This window comes from Camelus ferus, chromosome 10 (genome assembly GCF_009834535.1).
Source record: "Camelus ferus isolate YT-003-E chromosome 10, BCGSAC_Cfer_1.0, whole genome shotgun sequence".
NCBI classification, from domain to species: domain Eukaryota; kingdom Metazoa; phylum Chordata; class Mammalia; order Artiodactyla; family Camelidae; genus Camelus; species Camelus ferus.
This window is the reverse complement of record NC_045705.1, coordinates 27697439-27715295: the sequence shown is the minus strand read 5'-3', so window position 1 is coordinate 27715295 and position 17857 is coordinate 27697439. Positions and strand designations below refer to the sequence as shown.

Below are 17857 nucleotides of genomic sequence, written 5' to 3'. Positions count from 1 at the left end.
ATCATTATATTTATGTATTATTTCTTTCCAACGAGATAGGCTAGGATTTTACATTGTGTGTTTGAGTGTCAGGTATATGCGTATGTATATGCACATGTACACATGTGGATGTACACAGAGACAGACAGAGAGAGAAAAACATGCAACTAACAATGGTGGTTAGTAAACATCTGCTGCTGATAATGATCATTTTGGTTGAAGCAACATAACTGGACTGATGACTGCAGGAAAGAGCATGATTACTCTTGCAAATTTTAAATTATAGGTCTTATTCAAATAAGTTAAAAGGGGAGATAAAGGCTTTGAGTTATAGACCAATTCTAGCTCTCATGGTAAAGAAGAAAAGAATCAAACACACATGAATAGGCAAATATGGCTAGTCCATAAATGTCATTCATGGAGTAACTGAGTACTGTCTATAAAACCTGACTTCGTAAACATAACAGATACTCAAAACCTTAAAAGATAGTCACACATTTTAGAGATCAAATATATAAGGGATTAAGGTGGGGGAAACGGTATTACTCTTAGATATGCAAAAGTTGGTAAGAACTAGAGAGAAAAAGACCTGAACATAGTCCACATTTTCAAAGATATCACCACGATGGTAGCGCACAGGTTGGTCCCACTGGCAATGCAAACTATGCTGCTGGTTGACCAAACGACATATCTGATGATTTCCTGGAGTAAGAAAGGAAATTAAAATCAGTGCAAAAGACCAGCAACGCAAACATGATTTTCTTAGTCTAAGTCATGTAGTATCAACCCTGTATTCTCCAGAGCCTGGCAGAGTACTTACAGAGGAGGTACTTATCCAGGGGAACATTCATTAATGGTTAATTAAATTAAATGATTCTAAAGAAGCTTCAGTTTCTCCACCTATAAAACAAAGGGGCTCCACTAAATAATCACTGAGGTATCTTCTGGCAAGAATATTCTATGACTGTAAATCTACTGATCAAATTGTTTTCAAGAGACTTTGGCCATCTCTCTGGAGAGAATTTGCTTTTATACTTCATAACACTGTTTTAAACTTATATATAAGAGCTCTGGTTGCATTTCAGTACAGACTGAGCAGTAAATAACCCCAAGGACTTAACATACTCTTTACACTCAAAATATCAAAGAAAACTTGTTAGGTGGATTGTAAAATGGATTGTAAATGGTCACAGTTAAGGTTCAAATGTTAAAAGGCTATACAGGTGTACCAATATATTTATCAAGGGAGAAGGATGTAACATAGGGGATTCTATTCATTTATTCTTTGCTGTCAAGTTGTCAGATCTGTTCCTGCAGGGTTTATTCGGAAATGAAGCATTCTGGATATAACCAAATCACTGATAAGCTGTCAATGCAAGTTCCTTTAGACCAGTGGTTCTATTTTTGAGTCACAGACTGTAAGAGATTTTAATGAGCTATATACCCTCTTTCCCCTCTCAAAAATTGTGCACATACACAATACTGTGTATAATTTGGGGGATAATTTAAAGAACACCCTGAAAGTAATTCATTGATTATCTTCCTGCTTAAGACAAATTCTAGCCTAAAATCTTACTTCTAAAATAAAACATTTGTTTTTAACAAAACAAGAAAAAAAGAATATTTAGTCTTATTGCCAGTGTTGGCTGAGAAGTGTGGATGCTTTGCTTCTAGGGTGTGTCTGGCTTCTGCTAAATTGCTGTAGGGCCACTGCATTTTCAGACAAGCAGCAACAGGCATCAAATGGGAGCTTGTTAGAAAAAGAGACCCTCAGGCCCCATCTCAGACCTACCGGATCAGAATTTGCATTTTAACAAGATCTCCAGGAGACTGATATGCATATTAAAGTTGGAGAAGCGTCAATGTAGGCCACAGAGGGCAAACAACTGTTAAGACACCCAGGGTAACAAAAGGTTTGGTTTTTACTTTAAAATGGGAATTTAAAAAAAGTCAGAAAGACCAAGCCAGCTCCCCAGGTCTGCTGGTGTACCTGCTGTGATGATTTCACTTTGTGGCTGAGGGAAGTCATAAGCACAACTTCATATTGCTTTACGGCTACACGAAATTATGAAAGTAAAGCACATTAGAGCTCAATTTCCTAACCTGTCTTCAGTTTCTCGGAATCAGGACTTACCTAACTGTGCCTCTTTTGCCATCTGTGTCTCATGGATGATGTTTCTTAAGATTTGCTCCTCCTGAATCAGCTTGTGTTTTTCTAGGATCTCCTGCTGTCTCAGGTAGTGGTCATGTTGCTTTTGATATTCTTTCAACTCATTCAGTGTTCGCTGGAGGGATCTTAACATTTTTTAATACCAAGAAAAAGTTAGAGCTTTAAAATTGTGAATTTTTAAACCCACTTAAATGCAAAGATTTTCTGGTTTTCAGCAAAAATTGCTAGATTTTTTTTTCCTTTTAACATACATACAACCACTATATCTCAAAGTTCAAGAATAATGGGGCTAAATAAATGCCATTGTTTTATTAAAACTGGGGAGCAAAAAAGATGGATGTAAAATTCTTCCCATAATTACAACAGTTAATGGCATTAAATGATGTGTTGGACTTTTCAGGTGCCAAAAATATCAAAAATGACACATATCAATATACTATAAAGCTTTGCACATTTAACAACTCTTATTTCCTTCCAAATATTGTGTTAGTTTCACATTCAAAGCCTTTCTAGAATCTTCCTTTTCACCTTTTCCTTTGATTCTACCCAAAGATAAGGTGAAGAGAAAGGGCCACAATACCTTGCTCTTCTACTCTAGCTCCTTGATTTACAGATTTGGGGGAAAACCACAGAAACTTTGCTCAGGAATATTCCCTACCACCTGGTATCAATAAATCAACTGGCTGATTATATTTAGTCACAAAAATCTTATTGCCTATTGCACTGCTAACATATGGAGATTTAGAAGCTGTAACAGATTGTATTAAAAGTGTATAATACTAGAAGAAGCTCAGCCAGGGCAAGGTCTGATCAGGTATAACAGAAGTCAGGCATTAACAACCTGGCATTCTTTCCTTTTCACTATATTAGGCTTTTAAACAGATTGGAAAATGGGCAAATACAAAAGTTTAATGAAATCCAAATCTCAATTTAATCCTCTAATGATCAAAGCAGACTCAAAACATTAAGGTTAATTCTGTAAGAGACGAACAGTTCACTTCTGAGTTATATGAAGTTTCTTTACTGGTCCTGTTATTTATAGAATACAATACAGTATATTTTCTTAATTAAGTATACTGCAAAGACCAAATACAATAGAATTCTATTACTGTACAATGTACAAAAATCTAGTTAAAATGTAGGCCAAATAATCGCTCAATATCACTTAACCAACCTAACAATAGCCCAACTATTGTTAGGAGCCAAAGGGGAGAAAGATGAAATATACCATGTGCAAGTGATTTTACTGGCTGTGTATTCTACGGAAATAAAAATGTAATCAATGGAATTACTGAGTATCCAGCAGCATCCCCTCCTCCATCTGACTTCATATAAATGACTGATGGTCAAAATTGTAAAGATCTAAATGACAGTATTTACTGCTTACATTCTCTACTTCCTGGAATTCTTTACATAGCCACTGAATTGTGCTAAACCTCCTGGATTTGGAGAAAAAGGACAAGACTAGCAGCAGTGAGGAGGTGTTTTTCTTAATTCTAATGAACAAATTAACACTGATTATCACCCTACACAGGTCTAACCTAAGGTTCTATGGTGCTGGTGCTTAAGTGAAATTTTTTTCTCCCAGTTACCTATGTTGAGCTTCCAATTTCTGCTCAAGTTTTTGCTGACACAGGACAGCATGCTTCCTCTTTATAGCTTGCTCAAACCCAGGTTTAGCTTGCAAAGCATGGTCATAACAAAGCACTGAGTGGTTATATTCCCCAAGCATCTGAAGAGACAAAAACACACACACACATACACAAACACAGGGGGAAAAATGTTAGCCTGGTTCCATATGTCCAAATTCCCTAATGATTTATGAGATCTGACCAAATCTCACTCTACAGTGCACACTACTTTGGTCAGGGGCCAAATCTCCGTAACATGAAGCAACCTCTAGAGGATGGCTCAGTTGGAAGTACTGCTATCTTCAGAGGTGTACTATGCAGACATTTAATATTCCCATTAATTTAATTCTCCTTTTTTGTCAGAAGCTAGGACACTTATGATTCATTATTGTGATGAAGTTTTTTTCCCCTAATTTCTTCATTTCTATTCCCCTTACCCTTGTTTGGACCAAAAGAAGGGAAAAGTGTATTTTTTATGAAGGAAGCAAGGAAAGGAGAGAAGAAGGGAGGGAGTGAGAGGGAGAGGGAGAGAAGGAGGAAGGAAGAAGAAAATAGCAACTGATTTGGTTCATGTAAACAAAAAGTTGTATTTACTGCATATATATTTCCTAAAGTGTAATAGCTGGTGAAGAAGTCACTGTCATCCAGAGCTGCGTGGACCACGACAGCAGCATCAGCAGAGAAGTGTGCTCTGTGCAGAACATTTGCCAAGTTGACCAGGGCAATGTCTTTGTTGTGCCTAAAGAGAAGGGGAGACGTAATTAGATGTTAGGAAAGAGGCATGTGCTCCACAATTACGTATAACTACCTGACAAGGGAAAATTACATTCAAAGTTACTGAGCTTAGGAAAATAACTTTGAATTTACTTAATAGATGGCGAAACTAATTTAAGAAAATCCTAATGTTTCATTTTACATAATTGATGGTGCTTACTCAATCTGATAGCTACAAATTTTGCCACAAAGATAAGGTCTGGCAGACATTTTATGAAATGTATTTAGGGCTTATATTTACTTTGAGAAAAATTTAATTTATGATATTTTCTCCAGTCCAGGTTCTTACTTTCAAGTCTCAAGTGATTCAGAGGGTATCTACATTACACATTTTTTCTTAATGGAAATCATAGGTATATTATGCTATTATCACTTTGAACTCCTTGATTTGGGGGACAGGACTAATTTCTTTGAACAGGGATGGAGGCGAATGTAAGGACAACACAATGCTTCTTCTTCTTGTTTTCTTATGTATTGTTTCTTTAACAGTCCTGAGTTATGTGGGAAATTAGGAGGTCCAGAAGGGGAGGAATCTTACCTGGAAGAGAAGTGAAGGGCTCGCATGGCACATTCCACTACTTGATACGGCTCATTCTTTATTCTCCAGTAAAATGAAGCCATGTTATATAGAACCCACGAGGAAGAGTTCTAGAAATTAAACAAATAAAATGACAATCAAACATAACTCAAGACAGTTTCTTCAACTCATTATGTTCAAAATGAGCACCTTTATGACTCTGTCTCATTTGAAATTTAAGATGAAGAAGATCAAGATTTATTATAGTAGTGATAAAGCAGAGGACAAAGTACAAATAAACTACATCTGTCAAAAGAGCTTTCTGATCATCGGTTGAGCAGGTATGTTGAGGCGTGATCTAAACCTAGAGATCATCTGACCACAGGCTATCATTTCAGGGGGGAAATAAAGCCAAGAAGCCCACCAAGTGGCCACAACTTGTTGGGCCCCATTTCAGGACTTCAGAAGTTAGTATGTTAACTACTTAGAAATGCTAGCTGTTCTAACATAAAATTTCTGAAATTAACATATCGCAAAGTTTCCTATCTAATACCTGAATGAAAGTACATACATAAGTAAGCAAATGAAAGGCTTATGGTTCTATGAAAGATGAATTTTTGTCTTTTTCTCATGTGTGTTCAGAAACTAAGTCATTAGTATATAGTAATTAAGTGTATTTGGTCAAGTTAAACATAAGTTCAGATAGGTCTGCTCTTTTTGTGGGTTGGATTTTTGGTCCCCAAACAAATATGGAATTTCAGCCACACAGAAGTCAAAACGCTAAACTGAATCAGGTCAAAAACTCAATGTAAGTAAGTTTAAACCAAAGAAGAGAAATTTCAAATTTAGCATGGAAAAAAGTCATAAAGCTTAAAATAAAAATGGGAAAAAATATGACAGCCAACATTTAATGTCTTTAATATAGAGATAGTTCACAAAAAATCTAAACAGAATGACAAAAAGTCAAGAGAATATTGGCCAAAAACATGGACAATTCAAAAATATGAAACAATGTCTACTTAGCAGGTGAAAAGATGTAAAACTTAACAAAAAAAAGAATTAAAAGATACAATTTTTCCTTTTATAAATTGGCAAAGATTAAAAAGAATGTCAGTATTCACCATTGGCTACACTGTATATTAACTTCAGATATTAACTGAAGCAATGTTAGATTAGTACAGCTTTTCCGGGGGACAGTCTGACAACATGTATGTAAAAAGCCTTAAAAATGATTACCCTTTGACCCCCTTAAAATTTCACTATTAAAAATGTATCCTATGAGAATTAAGTTTTAACTATCAAGATACATAAAAATAAAATTCCCAAAGACTGTATTATAAAATAGTAATTATCTCAGACTTTTAAAAATTATAATTATTACTTTCCCTTTTAAAGGTTTTTATATAGTCTGATTTTTTTACAAGGACCAATTATTTTAAAAACAGTTATTTTTAAGATTAAAACTAAGTATAATTCTGCATTAATCATCCTTAAGTATTCTATCTTCAAGGAAAGAATATGATTTTTGAGTGATGCAATGAACGATTTTAGCACTAAGTATAGCTGGTTAAGGAATTCTATATTCTTTCACAACTGACTTATGACTTAGGTTTCAGTCTCCTTTTTAATAGCCTATTGAGTAAGTTTTCTTTTAAGTCAACAAATGCTTTTTTATGTCTATTTTTCAGGTAACTGTGAATTGGGACAAATCAACTAAGAATTCCACATGAACTACTAAAAACATCATGATAGGCAGAATATATATCATGGTATATTGGAAGAGAAAAAAAATTTTTAAGAAAAATCTATAAGATTTCACATAAAAATCTCCTCCCAAATCTATAACTGTTTGAATGTCAGTATTAATAATTTTCTTTCTCTTTTGAACATTTGAAAACTTTTTTTTCCTTAGCTCTTAGGATATCACATAGTTCTGGACACCCTTTTTGGTCCCTTTTGCTGGCCCTTCCCCCTCTGCCTGATAGATAATGTAGAAGGAGCCAGGACTCCCACCGGCCCCTTCTCAAACATCACTCTTCTCCAGATGACCTTATCCAGTCCCATGGCTATAAATACTCTCTATTTAACAATTATTCTCTATCTTTACACCCAGCTGTGACCTCCACTGGACTTTTAGACTCATATAGGTCAAATATGACATGACCTAAGCAGAACTCTATCTTCTCTCTCCCACTCCAACCTTGCTCCTCCTCCAAGTTGCTCAAACCAAAAGTTAAAGAATCATCCTTGACTCCTCTTCTCCCATTCCCCATATCTAACTAATCAGCTTTGAAACTTCTAAACATTTCCTGAAATAGTTTAGGTCCCTTCATTTCCACTGCTAACCATTCCAGTCCAAACCATCTTCATTTCTTCCTTGAGTTACTGCATTAGCTTTCCATCTGGTCTATTACCAGTTTTGGCCTCCTTAAGCCATTTCTCCACACAAGTTTGAGAGTATACTTTTAAAAATATTAGTTAAATTATATCACTCCTTTGCTCCAGTTTTTCAGCACACTTGGAGTAAAATTCAGAGTCCTAACCTTGGCTTTCAGAGCCCTATACAGTCCGGCCCTGGCCTACTTCTTTGGTTTCATTCCCTATCATCCTCCCCTTTGCTCACCAGCCTCCAGTCATACTGACCTGAGTTTAATCACATGCCACCTGTTACATACTGAATGTCTATGTTTCTCACCATTCATATTTCCTCAATGTGACTATATTTGCAGATAGGGCCTCTTAGGAGGTGATAAAGGTTAAATGAGATCATAAGGGTGAGGCCTAATCCAATAGGGCCAGTCCCCTTATAAGAAGAGGAAGAAATACCAGATCTCTCTCTCCCTCTCTCCACCTTCCTCCCTGTGTACAGAGAAGAAGCCATGGGGAAGACACAAGAAGGTGGCCATTTACAAGCAAGGAAGAGAGTCCTCACCAGGATCTGAATCAGCCAGCATCATGATCTTAAACATCCCAGCCTCCAGAGCTGTGAGGAATAGATTCCTGTTGTTTAAACCACTTGGTCTGTGGTATTTTGTGATGGCAGCTTGAGCTGGCTAACATACCACCAAGCCCATGAAGGCTCCAGGGCCTTTGCCTCAGCCTAGAATGCTCTTGCTTGATCTTAGACTTTTGGTTCCTTCTTGTCATTCAGGTATCAACATAAATTTCACCTTTCCTGAGAGGATAACCCCAACTGCTCAATCTAAAGTAGCCACCCAATTATCCTCTATTTTAAGTTTCTATAGAGCACTTACCACTATGATCTACTTTCAACTAACCATCCTCTGAAGGATATTTTAAATCCTAGGCCAGTTTTCCCTTATTACTCATCAATTCTGAGGATGCAATACTTTACATTACCTTCAGAAAAACAAGATGAAGAAGACAATTTAGCTACAAAAATGATCCTATATATTATAAAGTATCTGAATAAACATAAATATATAATGCATTTGGAGAAACTGTATATAAATGTTACAATTACACATTTTACTTAATGCCATTATAATATTGCTTAAAAACTAGCCTGCATTTTATGAATTTCCTCAGACGTAGAACAGAGCAAAAACAGTTTTCTAAATTCCCACATGCTATCCTTAATGATACACTTAAATTCCCGGGTCCTGTTATATAATTCCCCATTTCATTTTTTAAAAGTCCATGTTCTGTTAAAAGAAAACTGCATGAAGATTTTTTTATTGGTGGTGATTCTTTTTCCTTTTCAGAGAACAGTGATAATCTGTGTATTTATTATGTGCAGATATGTCAAATGCGCTGTCAAATTTTCTTCCACACTCAAAATACATCATTGAACCCATAAGCCCTGTTGCATACATTAGTTTATAATTTGTTTTTTCATGAATTAGTTTAAATAAAACTTTTTGGCATCTCTTCCTGGTAAAGGGGATTGGATTATCAATGCTTCTCTCTAACTTTGAACTATAGTTTATATTAATGTAATCATGATTTAAAATCACTCTCTAGACAAAAACAAACGAGGTAAATATTTTCTGCGAGAAAAACATCTTCTGTTCAGAGTCTCCCAGCTCTTTAATTCCCTGAGGACTTACCTTCTGTAGGCCTTCGTGAATAAGGTGACCTATGTCATCTATACTCCTTCCTAATCGTTTAGATAAATATGTGAAGATTGGATCTTCTTTAGGTAGTAGAGGTGCAGAGAGATTAACTCTCTCTTGTACACCCTGAAGAGAAGAAGAAAAAATTTTTAAAAAAAGAAAAAAAAGATTATAAGACATAAGTAATTTGATAACTTATAGCATTCATTTTGAAGGAATTTTAAGAAATAGGAGCTGTTTGGAAGGAGAGAAGAAAGAAAAAGTATGTGTCAGAGGTTAAATTATACAGCTCAAGTGGTAGAGCACATGCTTAGCATGCAGGAGGTTCTGGGTTCAATCCTCAGTACTTTCTCTAAAAATAAATAAATGAATAACGCTAATACCTCCTCTCTCAAAAAAAAAAAAAAAAAAAAAGAGAGAGATTAAATTAAAGAAAAAAATGAAAACAAAGGAACAAAAAACCCTAAAGTGCTCTACTTACCCGCAAGTGCTGAAAAGCATGTATACTATATGGAAGTTCTAGAATTTTAGTACAATCAGGTTGCTCAGGGTCTGGAGGAACAGGGGATTCTGTGTCTATATAATCTTCAGGGCTAAAATCAAGAGGTAAGAAATAATGAATGAATGAAAAGTGAAGACATGTCAAATTTCTCCCTGACTGAATCGTATTTTTAAAGCGTCTCACTTTACAACCAACTAGTAGTCAGCATGCATATCTTTTTCATAGGGCTGTTGTCAGAACAAAATATTTTGGGAGTTCAACTTAAAAAAGATAAATTAAAAGTCAGAAAATAGTAGGTAAGTCACAGACTGTTGAGACTGGACTTTTCAAAAGCTAAACAGCTTTGTAAAAAATGTTAAACCAATTTACATGCCTATAGACAGTCTTTCCACATTTTTACCTGTTATTAATTTTTAAATATTTTTTCCTATTTGATAGATGAAAACTAAATGTTTTAGTATGCATTGACTTAATCATTACTAAGAAATATTTTTTCCACATTTTTTTTTACCATAAATTGTTCAATTTTCTACCATGGTGTTAAATATTTTTCATTGATTTGTAAGAATCTGACACGATATATTTGGAATTTTCATATTTCATATTTCCAGTAAACTCATCAGTGACTGAAGCGCATTCTCATAGAGAAATAACTTCTCATTGATTTAAGAAAGGTCTGTTCAGGAAGATGTAATTTTATTTTTGGAAGAGAATTTCTTTACCTGATGTCTTTGCTCTCCAAGGTTATGTATGTGCCATCATACAGGTCCAGGTCCCCTAAGGGCACTTTGGCTTTGATGCAGTCTGGATCCTCTTTATTATGTCTCTGTTCCAGTCCTGTGTCTCTGTCCTCATTCTCTTCTATGTGAATTTTTTGAGCAACCAATTGCTTCTGTTGAGAAGAATATAAGAACACGATGGATTTTTCTAATATTTCAATCTAGATAACACGTAACAGAAAGGAGAATTTGACATGTCGAACAAGTCACAGAATTCTGAATATGCCCTCAGTTAACTTAGCTGACATACGTGAGCTTCCCTAAACAGATGTTCATACACAGAAAGTTACAGAACATGACATTTATAATATTGGCACATGAGCACCTAATACGATCTCTGACTGCCTATTAAGCTACAGCTATAAACTTAACTTTCCTGGCACAGAATGGCTCAACAATTAAAACTATTCTGAACTGTCCAAACGTCGTTATTTTAGTCCTTCAATATATCCAGCACATTGATAGCGCTACCTGGAGTAACTTCCCCTAACGCCCTTGTTCCAGGCGAATTCCTGGCACTCACATTGTTTTTCCAAACGTTCAGAGGAATTACGCAACAGCCACGTTTCCACCACCCGTAACTATCATAACATTTTACCATACTCACTTCAGATTTTTCTAAATGAAAAAAAGGAGTTGAAGTTCCTTTTAACTGCTTTTGAAATCCCTCCCTCTCTTCCAAAAGTTACCACTATCCTGAATTTTATACATTATTTTATGTATATTTTTATAAAATATTACTATGTTGCCCTTACTCTCTTATTACTTTATATATATCTATAGCTATATCTCCAAAATAACATACAGCATTCCTTTGCAACTTTTAAAGTTTTATATAAATACTATCAGACTATGTGTCAATACACAACTTTCTTTTTTTGAACTTAATATTATATTTTTAAGATTTACCTACATTGGTTGGTATTGCTCTAAATTTTTCATTTTTATGGATATTTAAAAATGTATTTATCTATTTTCCTGTCTTTGAATCTGTTTCTGTTTTATAAATATGTTCATTTGTGTGGGTTTTTTTTTTTTTTAAGATTCCACATAAAAGTGATACCATATGGTATTTTTCTTTCTCTCTGGCTTACTTCACTTAGAATGACATTCTCCAGGTCCATCCATGTTGCTGCAAATGGCATTATGTTATTCTTTTTTATGGTTGAGTAGTATTCCATTTCGTGTGTGTGTGTGTGTGTGTGTGTGTGTGTGTGTGCGCGCGCGCGCGCATCAAACTACATTCCCACCAGCAGCATAGGAGGGTTCCCTTTTCTCCACACTCTCTCCAGCATTTATCGTTTGTGGACTTTTGAATAATGGCCATTCTGACTGGTGTGAGGTGACACCTCACTGTAGTTTTGATTTGCATTTCTCTGATAATCAGCAATGTTGAGCATTTTTTCATGTGCTTATTGGCCATTCGTATGTCTTCACTGGAGAACTGCTTGTTTAGGTCTTCTGCCCATTTTTGGATTGGGTTGGTTGGTTGTTTTTTGTTGTTATTAAGTTACATGAGCTGTTTATATATTCTGGAAATTAAGCCCTTGTCAGTTGCATCATTTGCAAATATTTTTTTTCCCATACATAGGTTACCTTCTTGTTTTGTTTATAGTTTCCTTTGCTGTGCAAAGCTTATAAGTTTAATTAGGTCCCATTTGTTTATTTTTGCTTTTATTTCTATTGCCTGGGTAGACTGCCCCAGGAGAACACTGCTAAGATTTATGTCAGAGAGTGTTTTGCCTATGTTTTCTTCTAGGGGGTGTATAGTGCCTTGTCTTATGTTTAAGTCTTTAAGCCATTTTGAGTTTATTTTTGTGCATGGTGTGAGGGAGTGCTGTAACTTCACTGATTTACATGGGGTTGTCTTCTATATTTTATAATATTTTTGTTTGATTTATCAGTTTATGACAAAGATCTGTTAAAATCACCTACTCTGATTATGGGTTTTTCATGTAATGCTGTCAGTTTTTGCTGTTTGGAAATTAATATACACACACTCATGAGACAAGTATGTAATATATCCTTCTGGTGGATTGATAATATGGAGGCTCTCTCTTTATCTCTATTAATGATCTTAAATTCTTATTTTGTCTGAGGCAAGTTTACCATCCTTTACCACCCTAAAATCTAAAATTCTGAAAACCCTGTTTATTCTTAAGTTTTGTACCAACATTCATGTGGTGGCAAAACCTGATGGAAAGCCATTTTACAGTCTTTATCCTCTTTGTGTGAACACTCATACATTTTGCTGGAGAAATATTAATGTATCCTATTATGGAGTTTGGGACCAGAACAAAAAAAAAGGAAAAAAGAAAAAAAAAAAAAAAAGAAGAAAGGCTGTATTCTAACTACATATAGCCCCAGTGATTTCAGATGAAGGACTAAACGTGTATAAATACTGCCGTAATAGCTTTCTGGACTAAATAAGAAATCAAATCTGATAGTCTGAGTTTTAATCAGTGAGTTCAATCTGTTTGTATTTATTGTGATTTCTGACATATTTGGATTTATTTCAACCATATTATTTTGGGTTTTCTGTCCATTTTACTTTTTCTTTGCTGCTTTTTTCTCACTTCCTGCCTGCCATGTGTTTGATACACTTACTACATTCCCTCCCCTCTTTCCTGTATCTTCTGTATCTTCCCTTTATTTGTAGGTTTGGAAACTATAAATTGCATTTCAATTATTTTGGTTATTGCCCTTACTCTTTTTTTGTTAAGTTTTTCATCAGTGAATATTTCAGTATGTTTCTGAAAGACACTTAAAAAAAATTAAATCATAACTCTCGTATCACATGCAAAAAAAAAAGTAATTCCTTAATATCAAATATCCAGTCTGTGTTCAATTTCCCAACTGTTTCTTCCCTCTTTTTTTTAAAAACTACAGTTTGAACTAAAATCTAGTAAGATACACACACACACTGCAATTGGTTGATTGGTCTCTTAAGTCCCTTTTAATATACTGGTCACCCCTTTATTACCCTTTTTTTTTTTAATCTTTGTACTTTATTTGTAAAAGAAGTTGGATCACTTGTCCTATAGTTTATTACTCTCCAGGATTTTGCTGACTACATCTCACAAGTTTAACATATTCCTCTGCCCTTTGTATTTCCTTTATATTGACAGCAGGATCCAGGAGTTCTTAACTTGTTCATGTCATGGGCTTCTTTGGCTGTCTAATGAAGCCAACAGACACCTTCTTAGAATAGTCTTTTGAGTACATAAAATACATAAAATGACAAAAGAAACCAATTACACTGAAAAGCAAATTATACTGTAGTTTGATTAGATTCATATTTCTTTTGGCAGGACTGCTTGAAAGGTGGCAATATTCTTAAAATTTTAACATGTTTGTCTATAAAATTTCCAACAAGATTTTAATTTATTCAGTTATTTTTGCCTTCTGAACATGACAAAAGAGTCTAATATGCTTTATCGAATCAATGAACATGCCCTGAACCCTTCTACAGACCGGTAATTTTACCTAGTTTTATCTTTTAAATACAGAAAGTAAATAATCAAATAAATTTAGCAACTTTTTCATCAATGTTTTTACTTGTCACTACATATCCTATTCACTTCCACTGGCTCTACTTCTTGCAGAAGTACATCTTCCTGTTTTTTTAAAGTAAGGGTCTGTGGTTAGTGCACAGTCTTTGTACATCAGAAAACTGCTTTGCTCTCACTTTTGAATGATGGTTTGAAAGATTATAAAATATTATATTTAAAAGAATATAAAATCCTCATCTTAGCATTTTGAATGTTTGCTATTCCTTCATTGTCTTCTAGTATATAAGAAATCCATCTAGTTGTCACTACTTTGTAGATAAATTGTATTATCTAGTCTCATGGCTTTAACTCTATGTCAATGAGTAACAAATTTATCTCTTTAGCTCAGACTTTTACCCAGGAGTGCACTCTAGAAGAACCAATTCCTTACTCAATGTCTCCACTAGATGCCTAATAGGTATCTCAAACTTAACATATCAAAGCCAAACTCCTCCCCAATTTATATCTCCTTCAGTCTGTTCCATCTCAGCTAATGTCAACTCTGTCCTTTCAGTTGCTCAGGTCAAAAACCTTGGAGTCATCCTTCACCCCTTCTCCATCTCTGTCTGTCTGTCTGTCTCTTTGGGACCACTCCATGACCATCTCCCATGTCTAGCAGTTTTATAGTTGCTTCCAGGTTCTATCCAGTTCCCAAGTCCAAAATCAGATCATACAACTTTAGTTTGGAGTTTCTACCCCAAAGTAATATTCTGCCCTGCAATGGTGTTCAGGAAATTAAAAACAATTACTGAACTACTGGATTTTTTTTTTTTTTGTCATTAGGTTTTGTTTTGTCTTTCTCCTTTTTTTTTCCTTCCCCATGAGACTCTTTTCACAAACAGAATTGTCCATCCCAGTCTTCAAGTAGTAAGCTTGGTTCTCTGGCTTTATCTTGCATGAAATACTGCCCCCTTCACCCCACAAAGCTGAACCACCAAACACCAGAGCCTGCTCCTGCCCTTGGAGACCAGCAGGTTTGTAGTTTCAGCCACACTCCCAACTTAGTATTTCTGTTGCATTTCTGGAGATGTTTATGTTGTGTTTAGGACTAGCTATATTTTATTCTGATTTCTATTTTCTCTTTTATGTGTCATTGCTGTCTATATGAAGCAGAAGGGGTGTACTAAGTGTAAACTCATTACACAACCTTAGCCAAAAATTGGTGGAGTCAGTATTTTACTTTTGCACTTTCACTGACTTGGTAAATGGCATTTTCCCCCTGCCTATACTCTAACTTAAATCTCCTTTTCTTTACATTAAATAATACTGCCTTTTAAAAAGACAGATGACCATAAAAAAATATAATGTTGTCTATGTATCTGAAAATAAAAACCATTTTCTGTACCATTGCATCTTTCTGAATGCTGTATTTAAACAAAAACAGATCAAGCTTCTAACCCCTATAAATATATCTATTGTCTTTTTCCTAGTATTCGTAATATTTCCAAATTTATAAGTGGTAAAACTGGTAGGAATAAGGTGAGATACTATTTAAAAATGGTGACGTGCTCAAGTTTTATAAGTATTCCAAAAGTGCTACTACCTACACACAGCTGGTTAATATGTGCTAAAAGCTCCTTCTTAATTTACAGAAATTTAAAAGATATCTAATTATAACTATTGCTCTTGAAAGATGTACCAGGTTAAATCTATGTAAGTGAAATTTGGAATTTTTACATAACTAGAAAATGAGTGGCTACCTGGTTTAACAGGTATGCCAACTTTTAAGCCAAGAGATACGGCACTTGCCTCTGGTTCCGCCATAACTTACTTTGTGAAATCAGGCAATTCACTGTCTTTAGGTCTAATTGTTTCCTTGCCTCTAAAATGAGGATGATATTTATGATTCCTTCTAGCTCTGGAAGACTCTGACTTTATTCTTACTATTCCTAATAATTTTTAAATCTAACTTTGCAAATTGGGTTATTTCTACAACTTAACATTTCCTTAAAATTTGGATTCAATTTACATTGTAACTTTTAAGCAGAGGTTTTATGAGAGAAAAAAGCCTATTTTCAAATAGTTAATGTTTGCTACTAAGCAAAGTCAGTTTATGGAAATCAGTGACAGAAAAAGGTTAGAGTTTATTAGCACTAATAAATATCAAGTTTTCAAGGTGCAAAGTGATGGTTTTCATCTCAATCATAAAAATATAAAATGCCAAGACCACAGTTTTTACTACCTGTGAATTAACAAAATTATATTTTTATAAGGTATTCAAACCATTCTTCCTTTTGATATTTTACCCAAACTCTCCTTCCAAGAATATCCTCAGAGATTATTCCTCTTCTTGATAGAAAAATTTATACATGGCAACTTTGTTGAAGGATATGAGTCAAAAACCAGGCATAAAACCCAGGATTGGGTAGTCTGTTTCTCTTTCTATTATTCAAATGGCATTCTAATTAGATTTTTTTTAAAAGACATGATCTAAAAGTAGCATATTTCTTTGAACACAATAAATCCTGTGAAAGCAACAAGTTTCAGCTGTGTATCAAATGTCCAGTTCCCTCACCTCCAATTCTTTGAGGTAGTTAACTGTTGTTTCTTGTCTCATTAATATGACTAAGTCATGGGGATGCTTCAAGTTCATTGGTGAATCCACCTGCAAGCAAGCAAACAATGAATAAATGAAGCTCAGATATCACTAACATTTGTTTGGATTAATAAAAGTTCCTTTCATATGCCTTAAATTATTGTTCAATCACCATTATAATCAGTGTTAGGTGCTCAGTAAAGCTCAAGAGGGATTTCAAAACTGATCACATGTAAATTTCAGCAAAGGAAATGACAGGTTCAATGGCTGTCTCTTGAACTCCACTTGAAAGAACAAGCTTTTGAAATGAGTATTTGTACTTGACTGGTCATATAAAGAATATTCAAGAAGAGAAGTATTTGGAAATAAATAATAAATTTCTTAAAAGCTATTTTATACCTGTATTAACAAAACAAGGATTGCCTTATCTTGATCTTGATAGCACATTCTATATCTGAACAGGTTCAGAGACAATAAAAGGAAAATATGAAAAGCATCTCTTTTTGAAGGCTATTTATAGAAGACGTAAATCAGAGATAATGTACAATAACTTTGAGTCTTATAATTTACAATTCATGCTTCTGAACTGTAATCATTAAATAAGTGATTCTGTTGTTGAAGATGCAGGGAAAATGAACTTTCATATGCTGGTAGCAGTCTTATTTGGAGGATCATTTGACAACATATATCAAAATTTGACCTAGCAATATAAACTCTAGGAAACTATCCTATAGGCATTCTTAAACAAGCAGGCAAAATGATATAGAAGGATGCTCACCATATCACCTTTAGCTGCAAAAAACAAAAGAACAACAAACCTAAGTCCATCAGTGGGAAAACAGGGAAATCCAGTGGCCAATGCAATGTGATACAGAAGAACTAGGTCTACTGTCATGGAAAGATGTTCACAACGTATTAACTAAAAGTAATAAAGAATAATAAGTATGCTATTTTTTTTTTGTTTAATCATTACATGTATATATTTTTATAGATATAGATGTATACATGTCTGTATATGCACAAAACTAAGTTGGTCCTCAGTGATTTCTTTTGGGAAGTGGGATTAAGAGGAGAGGTACCTTCATATCTTTTACTTTCTACATTTGTGTATTTTTAAGTTGTCCATAATGTGCACATGATACATTTATAATAAGGAAAAAACAGCACACATACACACATGGTTTTTGAATTTCAAAAAAATCTAAGGCAGTGGCTTTGATATCTAAGAGATGAAATGAAATTCCTGCTGTCCCATAGCGTTAGACTGTCAAATTATATACCAGCTCTTCAGGAAGTTCCACTCTGAGAAGAAACTATCTTTCTGTAATCTCTGAGAATCTGA

At 34.6% G+C, this 17857-nt stretch overlaps 1 protein-coding gene across 6 annotated transcripts in view; it reads right to left on the bottom strand.

The window, feature by feature from the left end:
• The window catches only part of TTC17 (tetratricopeptide repeat domain 17), a 102229-nt gene that overhangs the window by 65837 nt on the left and 18535 nt on the right, over positions 1-17857 (bottom strand). For all 6 annotated transcript variants that reach the window (XM_032488485.1, XM_032488486.1, XM_032488487.1 and 3 more), the window contains 9 exons: positions 16495-16584; positions 10372-10541; positions 9629-9740; positions 9142-9273; positions 5093-5202; positions 4375-4519; positions 3742-3881; positions 2114-2274; positions 569-681 (listed from right to left, as the gene is read on the bottom strand). In XM_032488485.1, the coding sequence (XP_032344376.1) occupies positions 569-681; positions 2114-2274; positions 3742-3881; positions 4375-4519; positions 5093-5202; positions 9142-9273; positions 9629-9740; positions 10372-10541; positions 16495-16584 (1173 nt within the window). The remainder of the gene's footprint in view (positions 1-568; positions 682-2113; positions 2275-3741; positions 3882-4374; positions 4520-5092; positions 5203-9141; positions 9274-9628; positions 9741-10371; positions 10542-16494; positions 16585-17857) is intronic.